Raw genomic sequence first — 17,675 nt, forward strand, 5'->3', positions numbered from 1 at the left:
ATTGCCTTTCGATTTCTTTCAGGTGGAGTTTAAAATTGAGTGAGGCCAAAAAAAAGTTATTCAATTACACTTAACCATATAAATATCATATACAATATTGAAGAAACTAGCAAAATGGAATCCCATCTCTATTTCGTACTTACTCTTGATATTCATTTATTTCATTGTAATGGACTAGCACACACCGATGTGCTTGATTCCTTTCTCTCATTTCGAGATGCAATAGTTCACACTTCCTTAGGGGCCAACCTATGCTTGAGAATATGGAATATGGGTCTTCTACATCCAATGAAACATCATTCCTACTTGGCCAATTCAACCTCGTTTCAACACCTTCAAAGTATCTAGAACAAATTATTAAATACTCTTCCGCAATATATCCTTCTGCTATTGAGCCCTCTGGCCATCTAGTATTGCGAACATAGTCTTTAAGTTGTTTTAGGAACTTACACAAATCAACATTTGTGACGAATATTATTTAGCCACGATTTTTATAGAACATGAATAAGATGTATTACCATACAACGTAATAACTAAACACTAACCTTTCTATTGGATACATCCAACGATAATGTACAGGACCAGCCAAGCTCGTGGGCTAAATGAATGATCAAATGCACCATAACATCAAAAAATCCTGGTGGAAAATACCTTTCAAGGTTACACATTGAGACAACACTTTGGTCAAGCCTCTTGAAATCCTCCTCCGAACCAACTTTACTACATAAATCCCGTAAGAACTCACGTACCTCTATCAATATTTTACCAACATTCTTGGGCAAAACACTATGCAAGACGACTGGAAGAAGTTGATGCATCATAATATGACAATCATGGCTCTTTATTCCTGATATTATCCTCTCCTTGACTTGCACATTACGTGAGATATTACCAGCATAGCCATTTGGAACCTTCACACCACTTAATATTGTGCAAAACACCTCCTTGTCTTCATTGGGCAATGTGTAGTATGCTGGAGGTAAAATGACTATCCCTGCCTTCAATAATCTTTGGATGAAGATCAACACGGATTTTCATATCTTTCAAATCTAGACGTGCATTCACATGATCCTTCATCTTATTTTTCATATCTAACAATGTGCCAATGACACTATCACAAACATTCTTCTCAATATGCATCACGTCTAAATTGTGACAAACAACATTATTTTTCCAATAAGGCAAATCAAAGAATATACTCTTCTTCTTCCAGTTAAGTGGGAGCTCTGGCTGTTGTAACCCCTTTCTTCTCTTCCTCTCACTCTTGTCAATATTATCCTTCCCAAATGGTGGAAACCGAGTACCCCATAGCTGTTCCAATACATCAAAACCAGAAGGTGTCTTTGGTTGCACTCTATGTTCCTCATGACCATCAAAACTTATTCTATCTTGACGAAATTTGTGATCAGGAGGAAGGAATCGACGATGGCCCAAGTAACAGTGCTTTCTTCCATATTTTAGCCAATGTGAAGATGTATACTTATTACAGCATGGACAAGCCAAAGCCCCTTTTGTATTCCAACCTGAGAGATTCCCATATGCCAGTAAATCATTAATGGTCCACAACAAGCATGCACGCAGCTTAAATATATCCTTCTTATATGCATCATAAGTCTCAACATATCCCACAATGTTTTCAACTCATCAATCAATGGATGCAAATATATGTCTATATCATTCCCTGGTTGATTTGGTCCAGGAATAAACAATGTAAGAATCATGTTAGGAACCTTCATACACATCCATGGTGGAAAGTTATAAGGAATGACCACAACAGGCTATGTTCTATGCTTTGTGCTATTCATCTTAAATGGATCCATCACTTGCAAGCCCAAGCCTGATATTGCGAGGGTCCTCACTAAAAGTAGGATACAGCCTATCGAAGTCCTTCCATGTTTTAGAGTCAGCTGGGTGTCGTAACTTTTGGTCGTCTACTCGCTCTTCATGATGCCATCTCATATCAAATGAGATTTTAGATGACATATCCAACCTTTGAAACCTTAGAATCAAACGAAAATGATGTAATATCTTAATTGGGATCTTCTTCTCGTCTAATGTATATCTTGATGTGCCACATTTGTAACAAGACGTAGCATTTGCTGCCTCATTCTGATACAACAAACAATCGTTGGGGCATGCATCAATCTTCTCATAATTGAGGCCTAAATCTTTGATAATCTTCTTAGTTCCATACAAAGGTTTTGGCAACGAATTCGGCTCGGGAAATACCTCTTTCAATAAGTCAATTCAACATTGAGAATGTTTTGTCACTCAACTTACAGAGGCATTGAATATGATAAAGTCGAAGAATGAAAGATAGTTTTGTAAACTTTTCGTTTCCTAGATACAATGGTAAACTTGCATCTTCCATCAACCGTTCACATTTCTTTATTTTTATACTTGCCCCCTCTATATGCATAGCTGTGGCACTATCCTTAGTCCCTTCATCTGCATTTCTTCCCAATATCTCATTTAACATGTTATGTGTAACATCATTGATATCTGATGGGTCAAGTTCCACTGGAGTTTCACAGAGAGGGGTGTATGAAGATGATGGCTCCCATGGTAATCTCAAATTGTATAATTCCTAGAAAATCCATCACAGACCAGATGTTCGATCACTTCAGCCCGATTTCTCGAAAGCTGATTTACACACTTTACACATGGACATAAGATCTGAACCCCACAAGCTGCATTAGAAAATGCATAGTTAAGGAATTTGTTAATCTCTTGCATGTCTAGTGCAGACAACCTAAAGGATGCATCCTTTGATCTTTCAATCCAACTCCTAGACATGGTTTTCACATGTAACTGGTAAAACAAAAAAATGTTGACACAGAATTTCAGCACTCAATATTCCTCTATAGTAATAACAATAGAATTTAAAAAAGAATTTTTATAAAACACAAACTGATAAACATTATTCTATAGACCCCATTGAGCTAGCTCATGGGCGTCGAATAAGTTAACTTCAGCAAACATGGAAATCACTTGCATACTGAGAAGGACAAAAGAACAACCAAAACTCCTAACTAGATATACCGTGGGTGAAAATAACTAAACAAAGTACACCTTAAAAAGTAGAAACACAAGTTAAATTTTAATAAACCAAGATATTTAACAAATTGAACCCCGCTTTACATAATTAGAAAAAAAAACCCCCACAGACCTATACAAAGAATCCTCTTTCCCATTTATACAGTCAGCTGAATGATTCCATCTATTGAAAGTATTAGCCCCCTAAATCCAGATTTATTGTGGGTTTTTCAGTAAGAATATATAAAATAATAACCATAATTCTCCAGCCTTAGGTTTCTTGCCTAGAATTCTAAGGCAGGTTAGGGTTTGGGCTTCCTACTTGAGGGACAACTCCTTACTGTTCCACGCAAAATTGATTCAAGGCAAAGAGTATAAAATGGTGGAAGATCATTCTAAGGCAAGTTAGGGTTTGGGCTTGCTACTTGAGGGACAACTCCTTACTGTTCCACGCAAAATTGATTCAAGGCAAAGAGTATAAAATGGTGGAAGATCATTCTAAGGCAAGTTAGGGTTTGGGCTTGCTACTTGAGGGACAACTCCTTACTGTTCCACGCAAAATTGATTCAAGGCAAAGAGTATAAAATGGTGGAAGATCATGTGTCTTTGTTTTCCCGTTTGGAAAGACAAACAAAGTCCCAATTGGTGGCAAGCATGAAGAGAACCAAATTTCCAAATATTAGTTGCGAGAGATTTTATAGTTCTGACCTCTTTCACGGGGTCGACAAAGTTGCAGAGAAGGACTCTATGTCCGATCATCGAATTGAGACTAGGATGCTCGTTCTTGCAACTACCTTAACTCTGGCGCTACTACTCACCCAAATTAGAGAGTGGGTTCAGCAGGAGACAGTTTGAGGGAGTGGATGAGTGAAGTGAATTGAGGAGCAGCCTATTAGATGCCCTTTAATGCCCCAAAACCATGTCCTAATCTGATGATTAGATTTCCCACAACTGGAGATAAATCATATTAAAAATAAATTATAAAACAGAGCAACTAAAAAAAGAAAAGGAAAATAGTATATGAGACAAGTGGTACCAACTAAAATTGAAAGACTAAAAAAATAAAGGATTTGACCTTAGATCCCATGACCTTGAGCCTTAAGATCAATTGAGACAAGAGTTAGATTAGATATGGAAGGAGGAATGATGCCTGATATTTGGTTTTGGTGAAAAAGAATCTAAAGTTTCAATTTTTGGAGAGTCTAAAGTTGCACCTCAGCAAAGATCACATATGAGAAGAATTTAAGATCACATATGAGAAGAATTTTGCTACTTTCACTAAGGATAGCTACATTGGTAATCTAGGATTCTATGGATCTACGACTGAAGTCAACTATTCATCACCTCAACCACACCACAATGAAGGTGATAATACAAGTCTGGTCAACAGCGAACGGTTTTTCTATTCAAGGGTTGCTATGTCTTATGTCCTGGGATCTTGGTCTGTTGTTGCTATTTCTTACAGCCAAATCAAAAGACACCAATCAATAGATAGACTAATAGAGATAAAATTGATACTAATTAGGCTAATGATAGTATTGAAATGCATTGTAGGCACTACCTATGTACCTCCCCCTGAAACTATCATGGAGAATCTTGTGGAATGCACCACCAGTCTACCAACAAGATTAAACCATAAACTACCTCCTGTGTAGGACATTTATCCCTTGTGCTCAAAATCCAGAGAAGACATGGATTATTTATTTATCAAATGTGAAATCCCTCTTCAAATATGAGAGGCATTTTACAGGGGTTGATCTAAACTTGTTTCTTGTACAAGAGAGGTATCATAACAATAAATCTATAAGTAAAAATCCTAAACAATCCATCATAGCTTCATGGTGCAATCATTTGTAATACTATTTGAAACTTGAGGAATGATGTTTTATCACCAGAAAGAAGAAATTTTATAAACTTGTTAAGTACACCCGGTGGACTGTTTAATAAACTTTTTGATGACCCATAATCTCTTGGTGGTGGTGATACAAATGCGGGCAAATCAAAGGAGTGTCCAGAGGTAACTTGGCCTGCAATGGATCCTATTGTGCACATTCTAAACAGAGATGCAGGCTTCAATAAGGAAAAAACAAAAAGGAGTACATGGCTGGATTTTAAGGGACAGTAATGGAGATTTTTGCTCGTGGGAACAGTAGTTTGGGCTCTAAAACAATTCAAGAAGCAGAATCAAAAGTCATCATCAAAAGACTTCATTCGTATCAGAAGCGATGCAAAAAATGTAGTGGTGACAATGTACAATCCCAAAATTTGGCAAACAAACAATTGAATATCATGGATAATTTCTCAGATATGAAAGGACAGCAAGTGAATGCATCTCACCTAAATATTGAACTTCAGAAGCACAAATATAGTATGTCTGATATATTCCAACTCATTTATTTGACAACAAACAATTCAGGTTATCATTGAGGACAAAGTGCGAGGACTGAAAATCAAAGCACTTTCCCAAAGAAAGTCAGAAATTGATAGGGTTGGAACAATTAATTCCAGGATGAAGATAAAAAACACATTTTGAATACATTTATTATTCTAGATAAAAATCTAGCTCACCTAAATGCTCTGATGGAATAGAGAAAAGTGGAGAATCAAAAAACAGAGAAGAAATAAGTGCCCTTTCCAATTCATTTATTGTCTTAGAAACAAATCCAGGTGGGTGGTTGTGGGACGAACCAGCAAATAGGAAAGAACAACAGATGTTAATCGCACATTGGAGGACAAGGTCGAGGAGGAACAGAGGATGGATCTGTTGTAGGAACCAGCAAAACAGGAAAGAGCTCCAGATGATGATCACAGATTGTAGGACAAGTTGGGGAGGAACCAAAGTTGGGATCTGTTGCAAGAACCAGCAAACAGAGTGGGGACGGTTGTGGCTAATAGAGAAACTCAAGGATCTCCTAGGCTGTGGAGGCAGAGAGGCTTTGATGCCATAAAATTATGGGAAAACCAAATATAGTGTACTCACTAACAAGGGAATAAATACAGGTAGAATAGACCTATACAAGGTAACAAAGATATTACAGGAATTACTATGGGACAAATGTTAACAATTATTTGTTCTTCAATATGAAAAGTTGAAATTTGTTCTTCAATCTGTAAAGTTGTGACCAATAACCAGAGGGGTCTCACACATAAGAGATTGACAATCTTTAGTCCTAATTATCATTTCTTGCACAAATATTGATATGTTCTAGAAATTGATTAATGGCACAGGAGGAGAAGGGAGGTGAATGGTGGATAAAAGCAAATACATGAACTCATAAAATCTTAACTTAAAAGATCACCTTGATGGTTCTTTAATTGCCATATGTTTTCCCTTTAATAGTGTTTAGTGGCAAGTACACAGATAGCTTCCCATCATACTACTGGTGGAAACTATGAAGTTACACAAGGGGGAGAGAGGAATTCCAGCAATTACCAGAATCGCAGGGCATTAATGTACCCGAATTAGAGATCTGAAATATCTCATAACCAAAAATGTGATGGGTGTATACTATTTGGAACTCTTCCACCTACCATTCATGGTGAGTAGAGTTACGAAGCATATCTATTTTAAAAGGTCCACAAACATCCATTGAAAGTTCAAATTATATTCTTATGTAGCAGTCAGCCCCTACTTCTAAGGCCAACAAATGGATTCAACTTAAGCACTACTAAACAGGATGTAATCAAGGTTAAAATAAAGTTTTACCTTTAAGAACAGATTTTCCCCCCCATTTAGAGTCTCTCTTCTCTCTCTATCACCTATCAACTTCCAATCCTCGATCAAACCATTGGAACCCTTCCAGTTTTGATGATAAAATGTGTGGTCCTATTCTTAATCTTTCTTAACTGTAGTTTTATTTCTCTAGACATCAGAGCAAAATTCTGCACATAATCTATAAAGGGATTATTAATTTAGTTCAAGGTTCTAAAACGGAATTTACAAGAAAAATACACAGAACAAACAGAATAGAGGGAAGAAGGAAAGAGATAAACAAAAAAATTAAAAAAGCCCACTCCATCGTGTATCCTCTGTACTAGGGTTTCATTAAAAAAAATACACCTGAGTTCAAGGCCGGTTCATTTGAACCTCCATACACAATGAATAGAAGAAAGATGCATTCAGATTGTTACAAAGAAGGAAACAATAAACCTAGATTGCTCAATGCACAGTATGCCGAAAGAAATTTTACCACTGGAAAGCAATCTCTGGAGCCTCTTTTGTTTTCTCTGATCTATTCTCCTCAAAAAGTAGTTGGAAACCCACAAAGAGAGAGATGATAAGAGAGATATTGAGAGGGCATGAGAGATGAGAGTAGTTCGTAGGGCGAAAGGAATCAGTGAGAGAGAGAGAGAGATGACAGGAGTATATAGGGCGAGACTGAGAGGGAAGAGACGTAGGTAGTGCGAGAGTGAAAGAGAAAGACAGAGACGAGCTAGTAAAAAAAATTAGAAGGTAGAGGCTCTAAGGGTTTGATCGCGGGAATGAAAAAAAAATGCGGGAAAACTAAAAAAAGGGGGAGCGGAATTCAGTAACCGTGTTACACAAAAAGAAAAAGAAAACAAAAAAAACTATAACCATCCCATTTCTAAACCTAATACGACGGAAAAAATACTCTTTTTACGACAGCATATTATATCCGTCATTTTAAATGTAATTAAACTACGGAAATAAAATACTACTATGAAAATAAGGATTTTAACCATAAATTTTTTTTTCCCGGCGTAATTATCTACCTATTTTCGATGGACAACTACAACTCGTCGCTTTGGAGTTTTTAACTGCAGTTAAAAGAACACCATCATTAAAGAAGGACCTTTTACACGTGGAATTATATTTCCCTTGTAAATAATGCTTATTACGATGGTAAAAGTATTCCATAGTAAAAATACCATCGTAAATGACCATTTTTCTTGTAGTGGCAGAATATGAAGCATGTGTGATCGGTCTCGAAGCTGCCATGACATTAGAGATCAAGTAACTGAGAGTCTATGGGGACTCGTCAATTGTGATTTGTCAAACTTGGGGGAAGTGGAAAATGAAGGATGAGAAGCTGAAGCCTTACCAAGAACATTTGAAGGACTTGATCAAGAGCTTCGAAGAGATCACCTTCGAGTATTTGCCAAGGGACAATAACAGATTTGTCGACGCCTTAGCTACTTTGGCTTCAATGGTTGAATGCAATCTAGATACTCAAGTCCGCCCATTCTTGGTAGATAGGAGATATGAACCGGCATATGGTGTCAGTAAATGCGCTGACAACTGATGGGAGGTCATGGTTCACATCCATCATTGATTTTATCAAAGAAAGGAAATATCCTCTGAATTCCACAACAAGTGAACAGAAGAGATTACAGAAACAAGCCATGCAGTTTATACTTCAAGGTGAACTGTTGTACAAGAGATCTTATGATGGCATACAACTGCTATGCGTAGACGAAGACCAAGCCTAGACGATTATGGAAGAAATTCACCGGAGAATCTACGAGCCACACATCAATACTAGGATGCTCGCAGAAAATCTTCAGAATGGGATATTATTGGGCAACTATGAAAATTGATTGTGCATCATTCGTGCGGAGATGTCATAAATGCCAGATATTTGACAACATCATTCACATTCCTCCAATGGAGCTCCATTCGTTAAATGCTCCCTATCCATTTTCTACATGGGGCATTGACATAATTGGAAAAGTCACGCCGAAGACATCCAATGGACAGGAATTCATCCTTGTGGCCATAGACTATTTTACCAAATGGGTAGAGGCACAGTCTTATTCTGTTCTAACAGCTTCAAAGGTAGCAAAGTTCATTAAAGAGAACATTATATGCAGATATGGAGTACCACATGCCCTCATATCCAATCAAGAAGCACATTTCTGGGGGAAGTGGAAGCAACCAACAAGAATGTCAAACCTCAATTCGAACTTGGTGCAGAACTTAGTTTGTCATCCAAAGGCATCGGTCTATAACTTACAAACCACAGACTAATGGGGCAGCGCAAGCAGCCAACAAGAATGTCAAACTCATATTACAGAAAATGGCTGATACTCATAACGATTGGGCAGATAAGCTCCCGCATGCGTTATGGGCCTATCAAACCTCAATTCAAACTTCTACTGGGACAACCCCTTTCTCCCTGGTGTATGGGATGGAGGTAGTGCTACCCATAGAAATCCAAGTGTCGTCTCTCAGAATATTGATAGAAAGTAAATTGCCTAAAGGAGAATGGATGCAAGCAAGACACGACGAACTTAACCTACCGGATGCGAAGAGAATGAAAGCTATAGATCACCTCAAGAAGTACCAACTCAGGATGGCAAGGGCATTCAACAAAGGAGTCTGCCCACGCAACATCAAAGAAGGAGATTTGGTACTTTGAAAACAAAGAGCACCAGTTCATGACCCAAGGGGCAAGTTCCGGCCTAATTAGAGCGGACTTTAGTACGTGAAGGAAATCTTGGTTGGACAAGCAGTTCGTCTCACTGACTTGGATGGAGAGGATCTAAAGAGCCTTGTCAATATAGACCAACTTAAAAAATACTTCATGTAGTCATTTGATCTACATGAACTAAGTTTGACCTGATTCATTTTCAAAGGATACGTAGGCAACTTGGCATGCTCAAGTGCAGTCTCAATAGCTAATCCCCACCAGGGACATTCCTCTAATTCTGTCACATAGCATCTCTATCATTCAAGAACCCTTTCCGCCAATCCTGCCACTTAACATTGCTGTCTGTTTTATGAAGAAAACAAATCTGCCATTTGGCATCCTTCTATGTGTTTCTAATAGGAGCTGACTAATCCTTGAGTCTAAAAAAAAGAAGAAAAGAGACTTATTCCAATTTATTAAGGAAGCTCTTCAATTGAGTGTAGGTAACATGTGTCACCCGTAGAAAGCAACCTTCCTGGATGAGATTTTACGAAAATGGACCCTTAACATGAATTCTGACGATCCAACTCTTCTAGAAGACATCCAATTACCGGTCCTAGGAAAGATTATGTGCATGGAGATTCATCATTGAATGCTCCGACAAGCACATCGATGTTGGGATCCAGAACTGCATGTTTTCAGATTTGGAGAAGTAATGACAACCCCCATGATTGAAGAATTTTGAGCTTAAATGCTCTCACCGCCACCAAGGAGACTCTTTTGCCCCCCCTTGCACAGCAACTATGAAGAAGTTTTACAATACTTCTTCGGATGGACCAGGAGGGAAGTCAAAGAAATCATGAATTATGGAAAAATGGATATTCTGAAAATAGTAGGGATTTTCTCCAAACAAAAAGGAGTCAAAGGAAATCAACAGAAGAACAGAAGGAAGGCATACCTCTTTTGCATGATCTGGAGAAAATTGTTACGTACTCTAAAGAGGGGTGTTCCCCTGTGGTTGCAGACCTCATTTGGCAACTCCTAGATGGGTGCGACATTGTTCTCACCATACTGGTGGAGACTTTCAAGGGTCTGGATAAAATGAGTGCTTTCCGAAGATATGGAATGGATTATTGCACAGGATCACCCACAATCTTACAGATATGGTTGATGGAGAGATTACGGTTGGTTAAACCCATACCCGATGCCAAATTTCAACCAAAGTATTTCCAAATCCGAAGAGAAACAGAGGAATTCCACGTAATCATGGACTGAAAGAAGTATTTGTGTAGACACCTCATTTTGTTTTTTTCCCCAGAGGTTTCTTGTAACAATGATGAGCATCCTCTAAGGTCTAGAGTTGGTGTATCTATGGACATAGCGTCAATGTGCACTGCCCAAATCCATTTATCGATTGTCCTTTCCCCAAACCAGAGTCTCCAAGCCCTCCAAGAACACCTGCAAAGGCTAGCCCTGACCCAGACTCCTTGGAACCAGCCTAGCCCAACTCAAAAAACCTGGTCCAAACCACCCAAGCCATACCCATCGACACTAGAACCCACCTCAACTTCAAAGGACCCGAGTCGGCACCGAACCCATTTGTCATTGAAATCAAGCCTCACCTTCTCACTGTTGAACAGTACTTTTTGACTGTCTATCTCACTTCTACACTCAGATAATGGAAATCGACATTAAAATGCCAACTTTCGATGTCGAGGCCAGTTCATTGACAACCACTCGATGTCGATTGTACCCCATTTCGATGTCGGATCGGCACTTTCACTGTCGAATAACAGCTGATCCAAGAAGCCCAAACCTTCCATATTTTGCTCCGATTATAATTTTTTTCGTGTTCCAGCCTATTTTTGGCACTTTGGATCTCAATCTTGGCTCCCTTAGGCCCCAAGAAATGTTCCTTAAGGCAATAAAACACTTACCTCTCATCCATTGGCCTTTACCTTGACTTTACATCCACTGTCGATGCAAAGACAGTCATCTGGGACGATCTAAATTAACTCCATCAACCCTACATGAATTTGGGAGTGCACACACCTCTCTACATCTATAAATACACCCCCTCTCATGTTGAGGAGGGTTAGATGCACTTTACATAGTCGTGGCCACCTACCTTCTCTTAGCCACACAGTCCTTACATGCACTCTATATGAGCTTTGGCTAAGCCCTCAGCCCAAAGACCCTCCCTTACACCAATACTTAGTCTACATTCAAGAGCTTTGAAGCCTACCATTCCCTTCACCTCTTCAGCATCACAATCCTACTTGCAACATCAAAGTTTGAGAACGCCAATCCAGAAATCTCGGCTTGACTACGAAGTGCTTGAATACAAGAGACAAGAGAAGCCTAACAAGCGATGATACTTGCTGAACGTACGAATCTCTTGAGTTATACAAGGGAAACCTCCACACCTTTGTTTTGATCTCCTTTTATTAGGTAGGCCTTCAATCTTTCATCTCATTCAATTTTTATTGTTCTTTATATATTGTCGCGTTTTGCATCTCTAAGAGGAGTGTGATCCCATCTTCCCAGATAGTGATCACACCTCACTGTTTTTTTCTTCCCTTTTTGTTTTTTTATATAGACATTATATCCTTCTCCTGCATGCATTTCCATGATCCCAATCCCCCATAATTTAAGACTCCCTTATGTCCTATTGGCATATTTCTCTTTCTTGTTGCTTCATTCCTATATTTTTCTCACGCATATGTATTAAATTAACATCTACATTTACATGCATTTGTCATATCATCATGTGCTTAGCCTAGATTCAATCATGTTTAGGTTATTTTGGTTTGCGGGCCCTTTATTTTACTTTCCTGTATATTAACTCTTACCTTGCAGTCGAACCTCCGAGTATGTGTTCCCTTCACTCTCCTTGTATTTTATTTTCTTACATCTTACCTATGTTCGATATACTATTAAAACATATTTTTTTCATTTCATAATACCTAGCAATAGAAAGACCGACAAGTCTAGGCAGATTGGGGTGCCTGATACCCTCTCCAGACCATAACTTGATCCGTACCCAGACTAACAAACTATTTGTCCCCAAGAGGGAGTTTTATGAGAGTCATTACATTTACATTATGGGTCCTCGATCCTCCTCTAGGTGGCGGCTCCAACATACATCTCACCTCTCTCTCTCTCTCCTCCCCAAAGAGGGATGAGGTGGAGGACACATGGCGATCCCCCGCCGTGCGATCATTATCCTCACAATTTGGAATAAAGAATAGACGAATAGATTCAATGGAATTACCATTGATGGGACATAAAAACCCCAGTTCTCAAATCTCCAGGTTATAATGCTGTGAGGTTAATGGGTTTGACTCATACTACTTTCTACTTGTCTCATCGAGTGGCAACACAGTACCAGTCACCGCTCAAGATGATGGAAGTGAAGATTCAGCCACCAAAAGAGTTGACACTGAAAATTATGAGTCTGCTGGATAAACTATGGTTGAAATATGTAATTACAAGGTGACATTGTTGGTCTACGTGTCGATTCCCCAATTTTTGGTTTCCCTTATCCCTCTACCATCTCCATGCATGTAATGATCAAAGATTAAATAAAAATATCTAGAATTGTGCGTTGCAAAGGAAAAAACAAGTGTCTCAAATAAAACTAACATGTTGTTCTCATTCCATAAGCATAATAAAATAAAGAAAAATCATCCAACTATCATCCAACATCCCATCATAAAATATAAAGAAAATTTGTGTAATAAGGAAGGAGAGAGAAGAGACTAATTCTCACTGGAGGACAAAATCTCAGCATCTGGCACCTCCTCATCATCATCATTGTCACCATATCCTTCATCGTCGTCATCATCACCCCTCTCATCATCATGTGGTATGAACAAGGCAAGGGTGAATCCTGCGGACGCCAACTGTCTCCTAAGATGTCTGTTCTCTTCAGCATAGTTATGGGTGCAATTCTCATAATGATCTCGAGAATCCCTCATATCGCCAAACTGGCCACTCTAATGGGGATGAGATTGAGTTCATTTTAAAACTTAAGAGCTCAAAGTACAAAAGAAAAAGAAAAAAAGTAGAAGAAAAAGAGAAAGAGAAAGAAAGCACTCACCAGCTGTTTAACATAGCATGTCCACTCGGAAAGTACCGCATCCATGCTCGCCTGCTTCCAGCACATGTCAGCGTATCGCTCAGCATTAATCTGTTATGACAAAAGACCAGAGTCAGCATCAAGAGTGAGGAATCCAACGGAGGCAAAAAAAACAAAGCAAAAAATGATGTACTACATAAAAAAGAAGAGGGAACCCCAGGTCATGGTCAGAAACTTTGCAGGCAGGAAGAGCAGTCTGTATAGTAGTATCAGATAGGGAAAAGGTGGTCCATCCCCGATACCCTGGAATAAGGTCACTCATCTCGGCAATGCGTAGACTGACGCTAGTGCTCTGAGGAGGACAAAAATCTACGTTGTAGCTATATGAAGGAAGCATCCCGTAAGCACCAGGAATCAAAGGATGACATGGTTACTGTGAAAAGAAAAAGGATTATTATCACTCTAGTTTTTCCTTTATGAGAACCAGTGGTCTTATTTTAAAAAGTCTTCCGCGGCTTCGATGTTTTTTTATGATTCTCGACTGTGTGACTGTGAGGTAAGCCACTGCATCCGTGATCCTAGAGGCGGTTTAGGATGTTGGGAAGCATTCCAATCATACCAAAACCCTAGGATGGAAAATGGGATGTGACATATATAGTCTAGGCTGCAACATTAATTTTGATGTATCTTGTTGTTATGTAATGGATGCCAATGATAAATTAATAGTGAAAGAACTAGAAGAGATAACATATATACATGTATATTTGATGATGCTTGCTCTAGTAATATGTGCCTATTGTCTAATAATGAATCAAATATATGGCATAGAAAAATTGGACATATTAATGACAAGTTGATTGAGTCCATTGCATCTAAGGACCTTGTAAGGAACCTCCCCTAAGTTAAACTTTGATAAAAATCAATTTTGTGATGCATACAAAAAAGGAAAACAGTCTAAAGTACCTCATAGAGCCAAGAACATTGTACCTACTTCTAGACTTCTTGAGCTTTTACATTTAGACCTTTTTGGACCTATACCCATGGCTAGTCTAGGTGGTAAACACTATAGCTTTATGGTAGTTGATGACTATTCAAGGTACACTTGGACTTTGTTTTTAAAGTGTGAAAATGATACCTTAGATGAGTTTGTACCATTATGCAAAAGGATACAAAATCAAAAGGGATATCATCTCATTATAACAATCCAAAGTGATCCTGGTGGTGAATTTGATAACAATCATTAATTTGAAAAGTTTTGTGATGAAGAAGGCATTACTTATAGCTTTTCAGCTCCTAGAACACCTCAATCTAATGGGATTGTTGAAAAGAAAAGTAGGTCAATTCAAGAGACCGTAACAACAATGTTAAGTGAATTTTCCTTGTCAAAATATTTTTGGGCCAAAGTTGTCAATATAGCTTGTTATATTTTAAATCGTGTTTTAATAAAAATAGTTTTATTGAAAACTCTATATGAATTATATTATGGTAAAACACCCAAAGTTGATTATTTTCAAATCTTTGGATGTAAATGCACTATATTAAACACAAAAGATCACAATGGAAACTTCTCCCTCCCCCCCCTCCCCCTATTTCTTCCTATGATGTTTATACCTCACCCTTTGAGGAGGCTTTGATGTTATCTAGTATTGATCATTTACCTGTCTTAATTTTTCCTGTTTTGGTTTGCGCAGGATCCACGACAATCTAAACCCTTCTGATTGATCATACAACATTTTGTTAGGCAGAAAATTCATTTTGATCGGTGCAGGGTATCTCATTTCTCATCATCCATTGGAATCAGAAGTTGTTGGTTTCGCCGTAGGCCTTGAACATGCTAATCAGATTGGTTTAAATGTGAAAAAAATTTGGTGCTTTAGTAAGATAATACCCGGACTTCTTCCATCTCCAGCTCAATTGGCATGGAAATATTTTTCCTCTTAATATATTTTCTTTTGTTCACCAAAAAAAAAAAAGTGTTTGTGATTGGGCTGGGCTTGCATTTTCAGCCCAAGTAGTTCTGGGCAGCACTGTTTCAGATCCTAGGTCAACATTGTTCTAAAAGTCCAGCCCAGATGATCAAGTTGATTCCAGTTCCACAAAGGTACAAATGCATCATTAATCTTCTAGAACTCTCAAAACCCTAACTCATAGTTGATTGATTCTAGAATGAATGAAAGGCATCCAATCTTCCTAAACTCTCAAACAGCAAACATGGAAACAGATATGATACCAGAGGTAATCTTGAGCTCTGGACATAGAATGCCAGTGATAGGTTTTGGAACTGTATTTGACCCTCTCCCTCCACTAAACCTTCTCACTTCTACTCTGGTTGAAGCCATCGAGGTCGGCTACCGACACTTTGACACTGCTTCTCTTTACCAAACTGAAGATGCTGTCGGCCAAGCCATAGCCAAAGCACTTGAGCAGGGCTTGATCAAGAACCGCAGTGACGTTTTCATTACCTCAAAGCTTTGGTGTTCAGATGCAGACCATGATCTTGTCCTCCCAGCACTCAAGGAAACACTCAAGTAATTGCCTTTACCGATCTTTGAACTTCCTGCTCCCAATCAATCTATTTAATTAATCTCGAATTTGTTTTAATGTTGTACAAATAGGAAATTGGGACTAGATTATGTGGATCTATATCTGGTGCACTGGCCGGTAAGGTTGAAACAAGGAGTTGGCATCTTTTGCCAAAAGGAGGATATTCTTCCATTTGATATGAGAGGGACATGGGAAGCCATGGAAGAGTGTTGCAGGCTGGGCTTAGCAAAATCTATTGGTGTCAGCAACTTCTCTTGCAAGAAGCTCTCCCAACTTCTAGCCCATGCCACCATTCCTCCTGCTGTTAATCAGGTATTTGACAGAGAAACCATAAAGATTTTGATGATAATAAAGGGCGAAACACTGTAGTGATGATAGTGATGAATGGGATTTGAATTTGTATCAGGTGAAAATGAATCCTGTTTGGCAGCAGAGAAAGATGAGAGATTTCTGCAAGGAAAAAGGGATTCATGTGTGCGCCTGGTCTCCTCTGGGAGGATATGGAGATAAGTGGGGTTCACCTGCTGTGATGGAGAATCCGGTTCTCAAAGATATAGCGATGGCTAAGGGGAAGAGTATTGCACAGGTATCAGAATTTATAGGGGTTTTAAAATTTTTTTGTTTCTTAATACAAGTAATTTTTTATGGTTCAACAGCTCTAGTCATGTCCACAGATTTCACTGAGGTGGGTATATCAGCAAGGAGCAAATCCAATCGTGAAGAGCTTCAATAGGGAGTGGATGAAAGAAAACCTCCAAATCTTTGATTGGGAACTTAGCCAAGAAGATCTGGATAAGATTAACCAGATTCTACAGACAAATGGATTTTCAGGGAATATGTTTGTTTCTCCAAACGGGCCTTATAAGTCATTGGAGGAACTTTGGGATGGAGAGGTGTAAGATCACCCCTTGCTTCTTGTATCTCCTAAAAAAAATATGAAATGGATTCACCGCTTCCATCTGCATAATTGTATAAGAAAATAAGCAAAGAAGGGAACTTCAGGAACAGAGTAAGCGCTTGTTCTGTTCGTCATTCCATCTTCTCTTGCAACCATGGTTAGTAATCTCAGATCGGATTGGTCAAAATCGTCCGGATTGGATCGGTTTTAACCTAGATCGATCCTGTCCGGTATTAGTGGATTGTTTCTTAGATTGGTCAATTCGGTCAGATTGTTTGACTCTTAGAATCGGATTGATTGGTTTTGCTCATTACCATTCGAAAAATGGTTCGTAATCTTGGGGTCAGATCCGTCTAGATCAGTTGATTTTTCTGGATTGGATTGATATCAAACGTGATTTTCCAATTTACTTTTACATTTCATAATATTTTAATATTTTCTGACCAGTATGGAAATCGATCCAGCAAAATCCAATTTTTGGTCATTTTTTATCGATACCGAACGATTTTGACCGATCCAAATCGGTATCGACATTGACCAATCCCGATATTACCGACCATGCTTACAATCAATATTTGTCCCCATAAGATGAAAACTTATTATAGTTGAAGATTTTTTTTCCTTGGAACTAGTTTTATGGTATGACAACAGATTGTTATTCCTTGGAACCAATTCAATGAAATGAGATGTAAGGATAAAATTGGATGGATTCGAGACTTCGAGTTGATGATGTTGGGAAAAAATA

General features: G+C 38.5%; 1 protein-coding gene across 1 annotated transcript; it reads left to right on the forward strand.

The window, feature by feature from the left end:
- The first annotated feature begins 15,641 nt into the window (after window positions 1–15,641).
- LOC122661043 (methylecgonone reductase-like) lies at window positions 15,642–17,006 on the forward strand. Its single transcript, XM_043856346.1, has 4 exons — window positions 15,642–16,016; window positions 16,104–16,344; window positions 16,439–16,618; window positions 16,707–17,006. Exons 1-4 carry the CDS (start codon window positions 15,655–15,657, stop codon window positions 16,929–16,931), a joined length of 1,008 nt encoding a protein of 335 aa, XP_043712281.1. The 5' UTR covers window positions 15,642–15,654; the 3' UTR covers window positions 16,932–17,006.
- The last annotated feature ends 669 nt before the right edge of the window (window positions 17,007–17,675 follow it).

The sequence above is a fragment of the Telopea speciosissima genome, chromosome 5, assembly GCF_018873765.1.
Source record: "Telopea speciosissima isolate NSW1024214 ecotype Mountain lineage chromosome 5, Tspe_v1, whole genome shotgun sequence".
NCBI classification, from domain to species: Eukaryota; Viridiplantae; Streptophyta; class Magnoliopsida; order Proteales; family Proteaceae; genus Telopea; species Telopea speciosissima.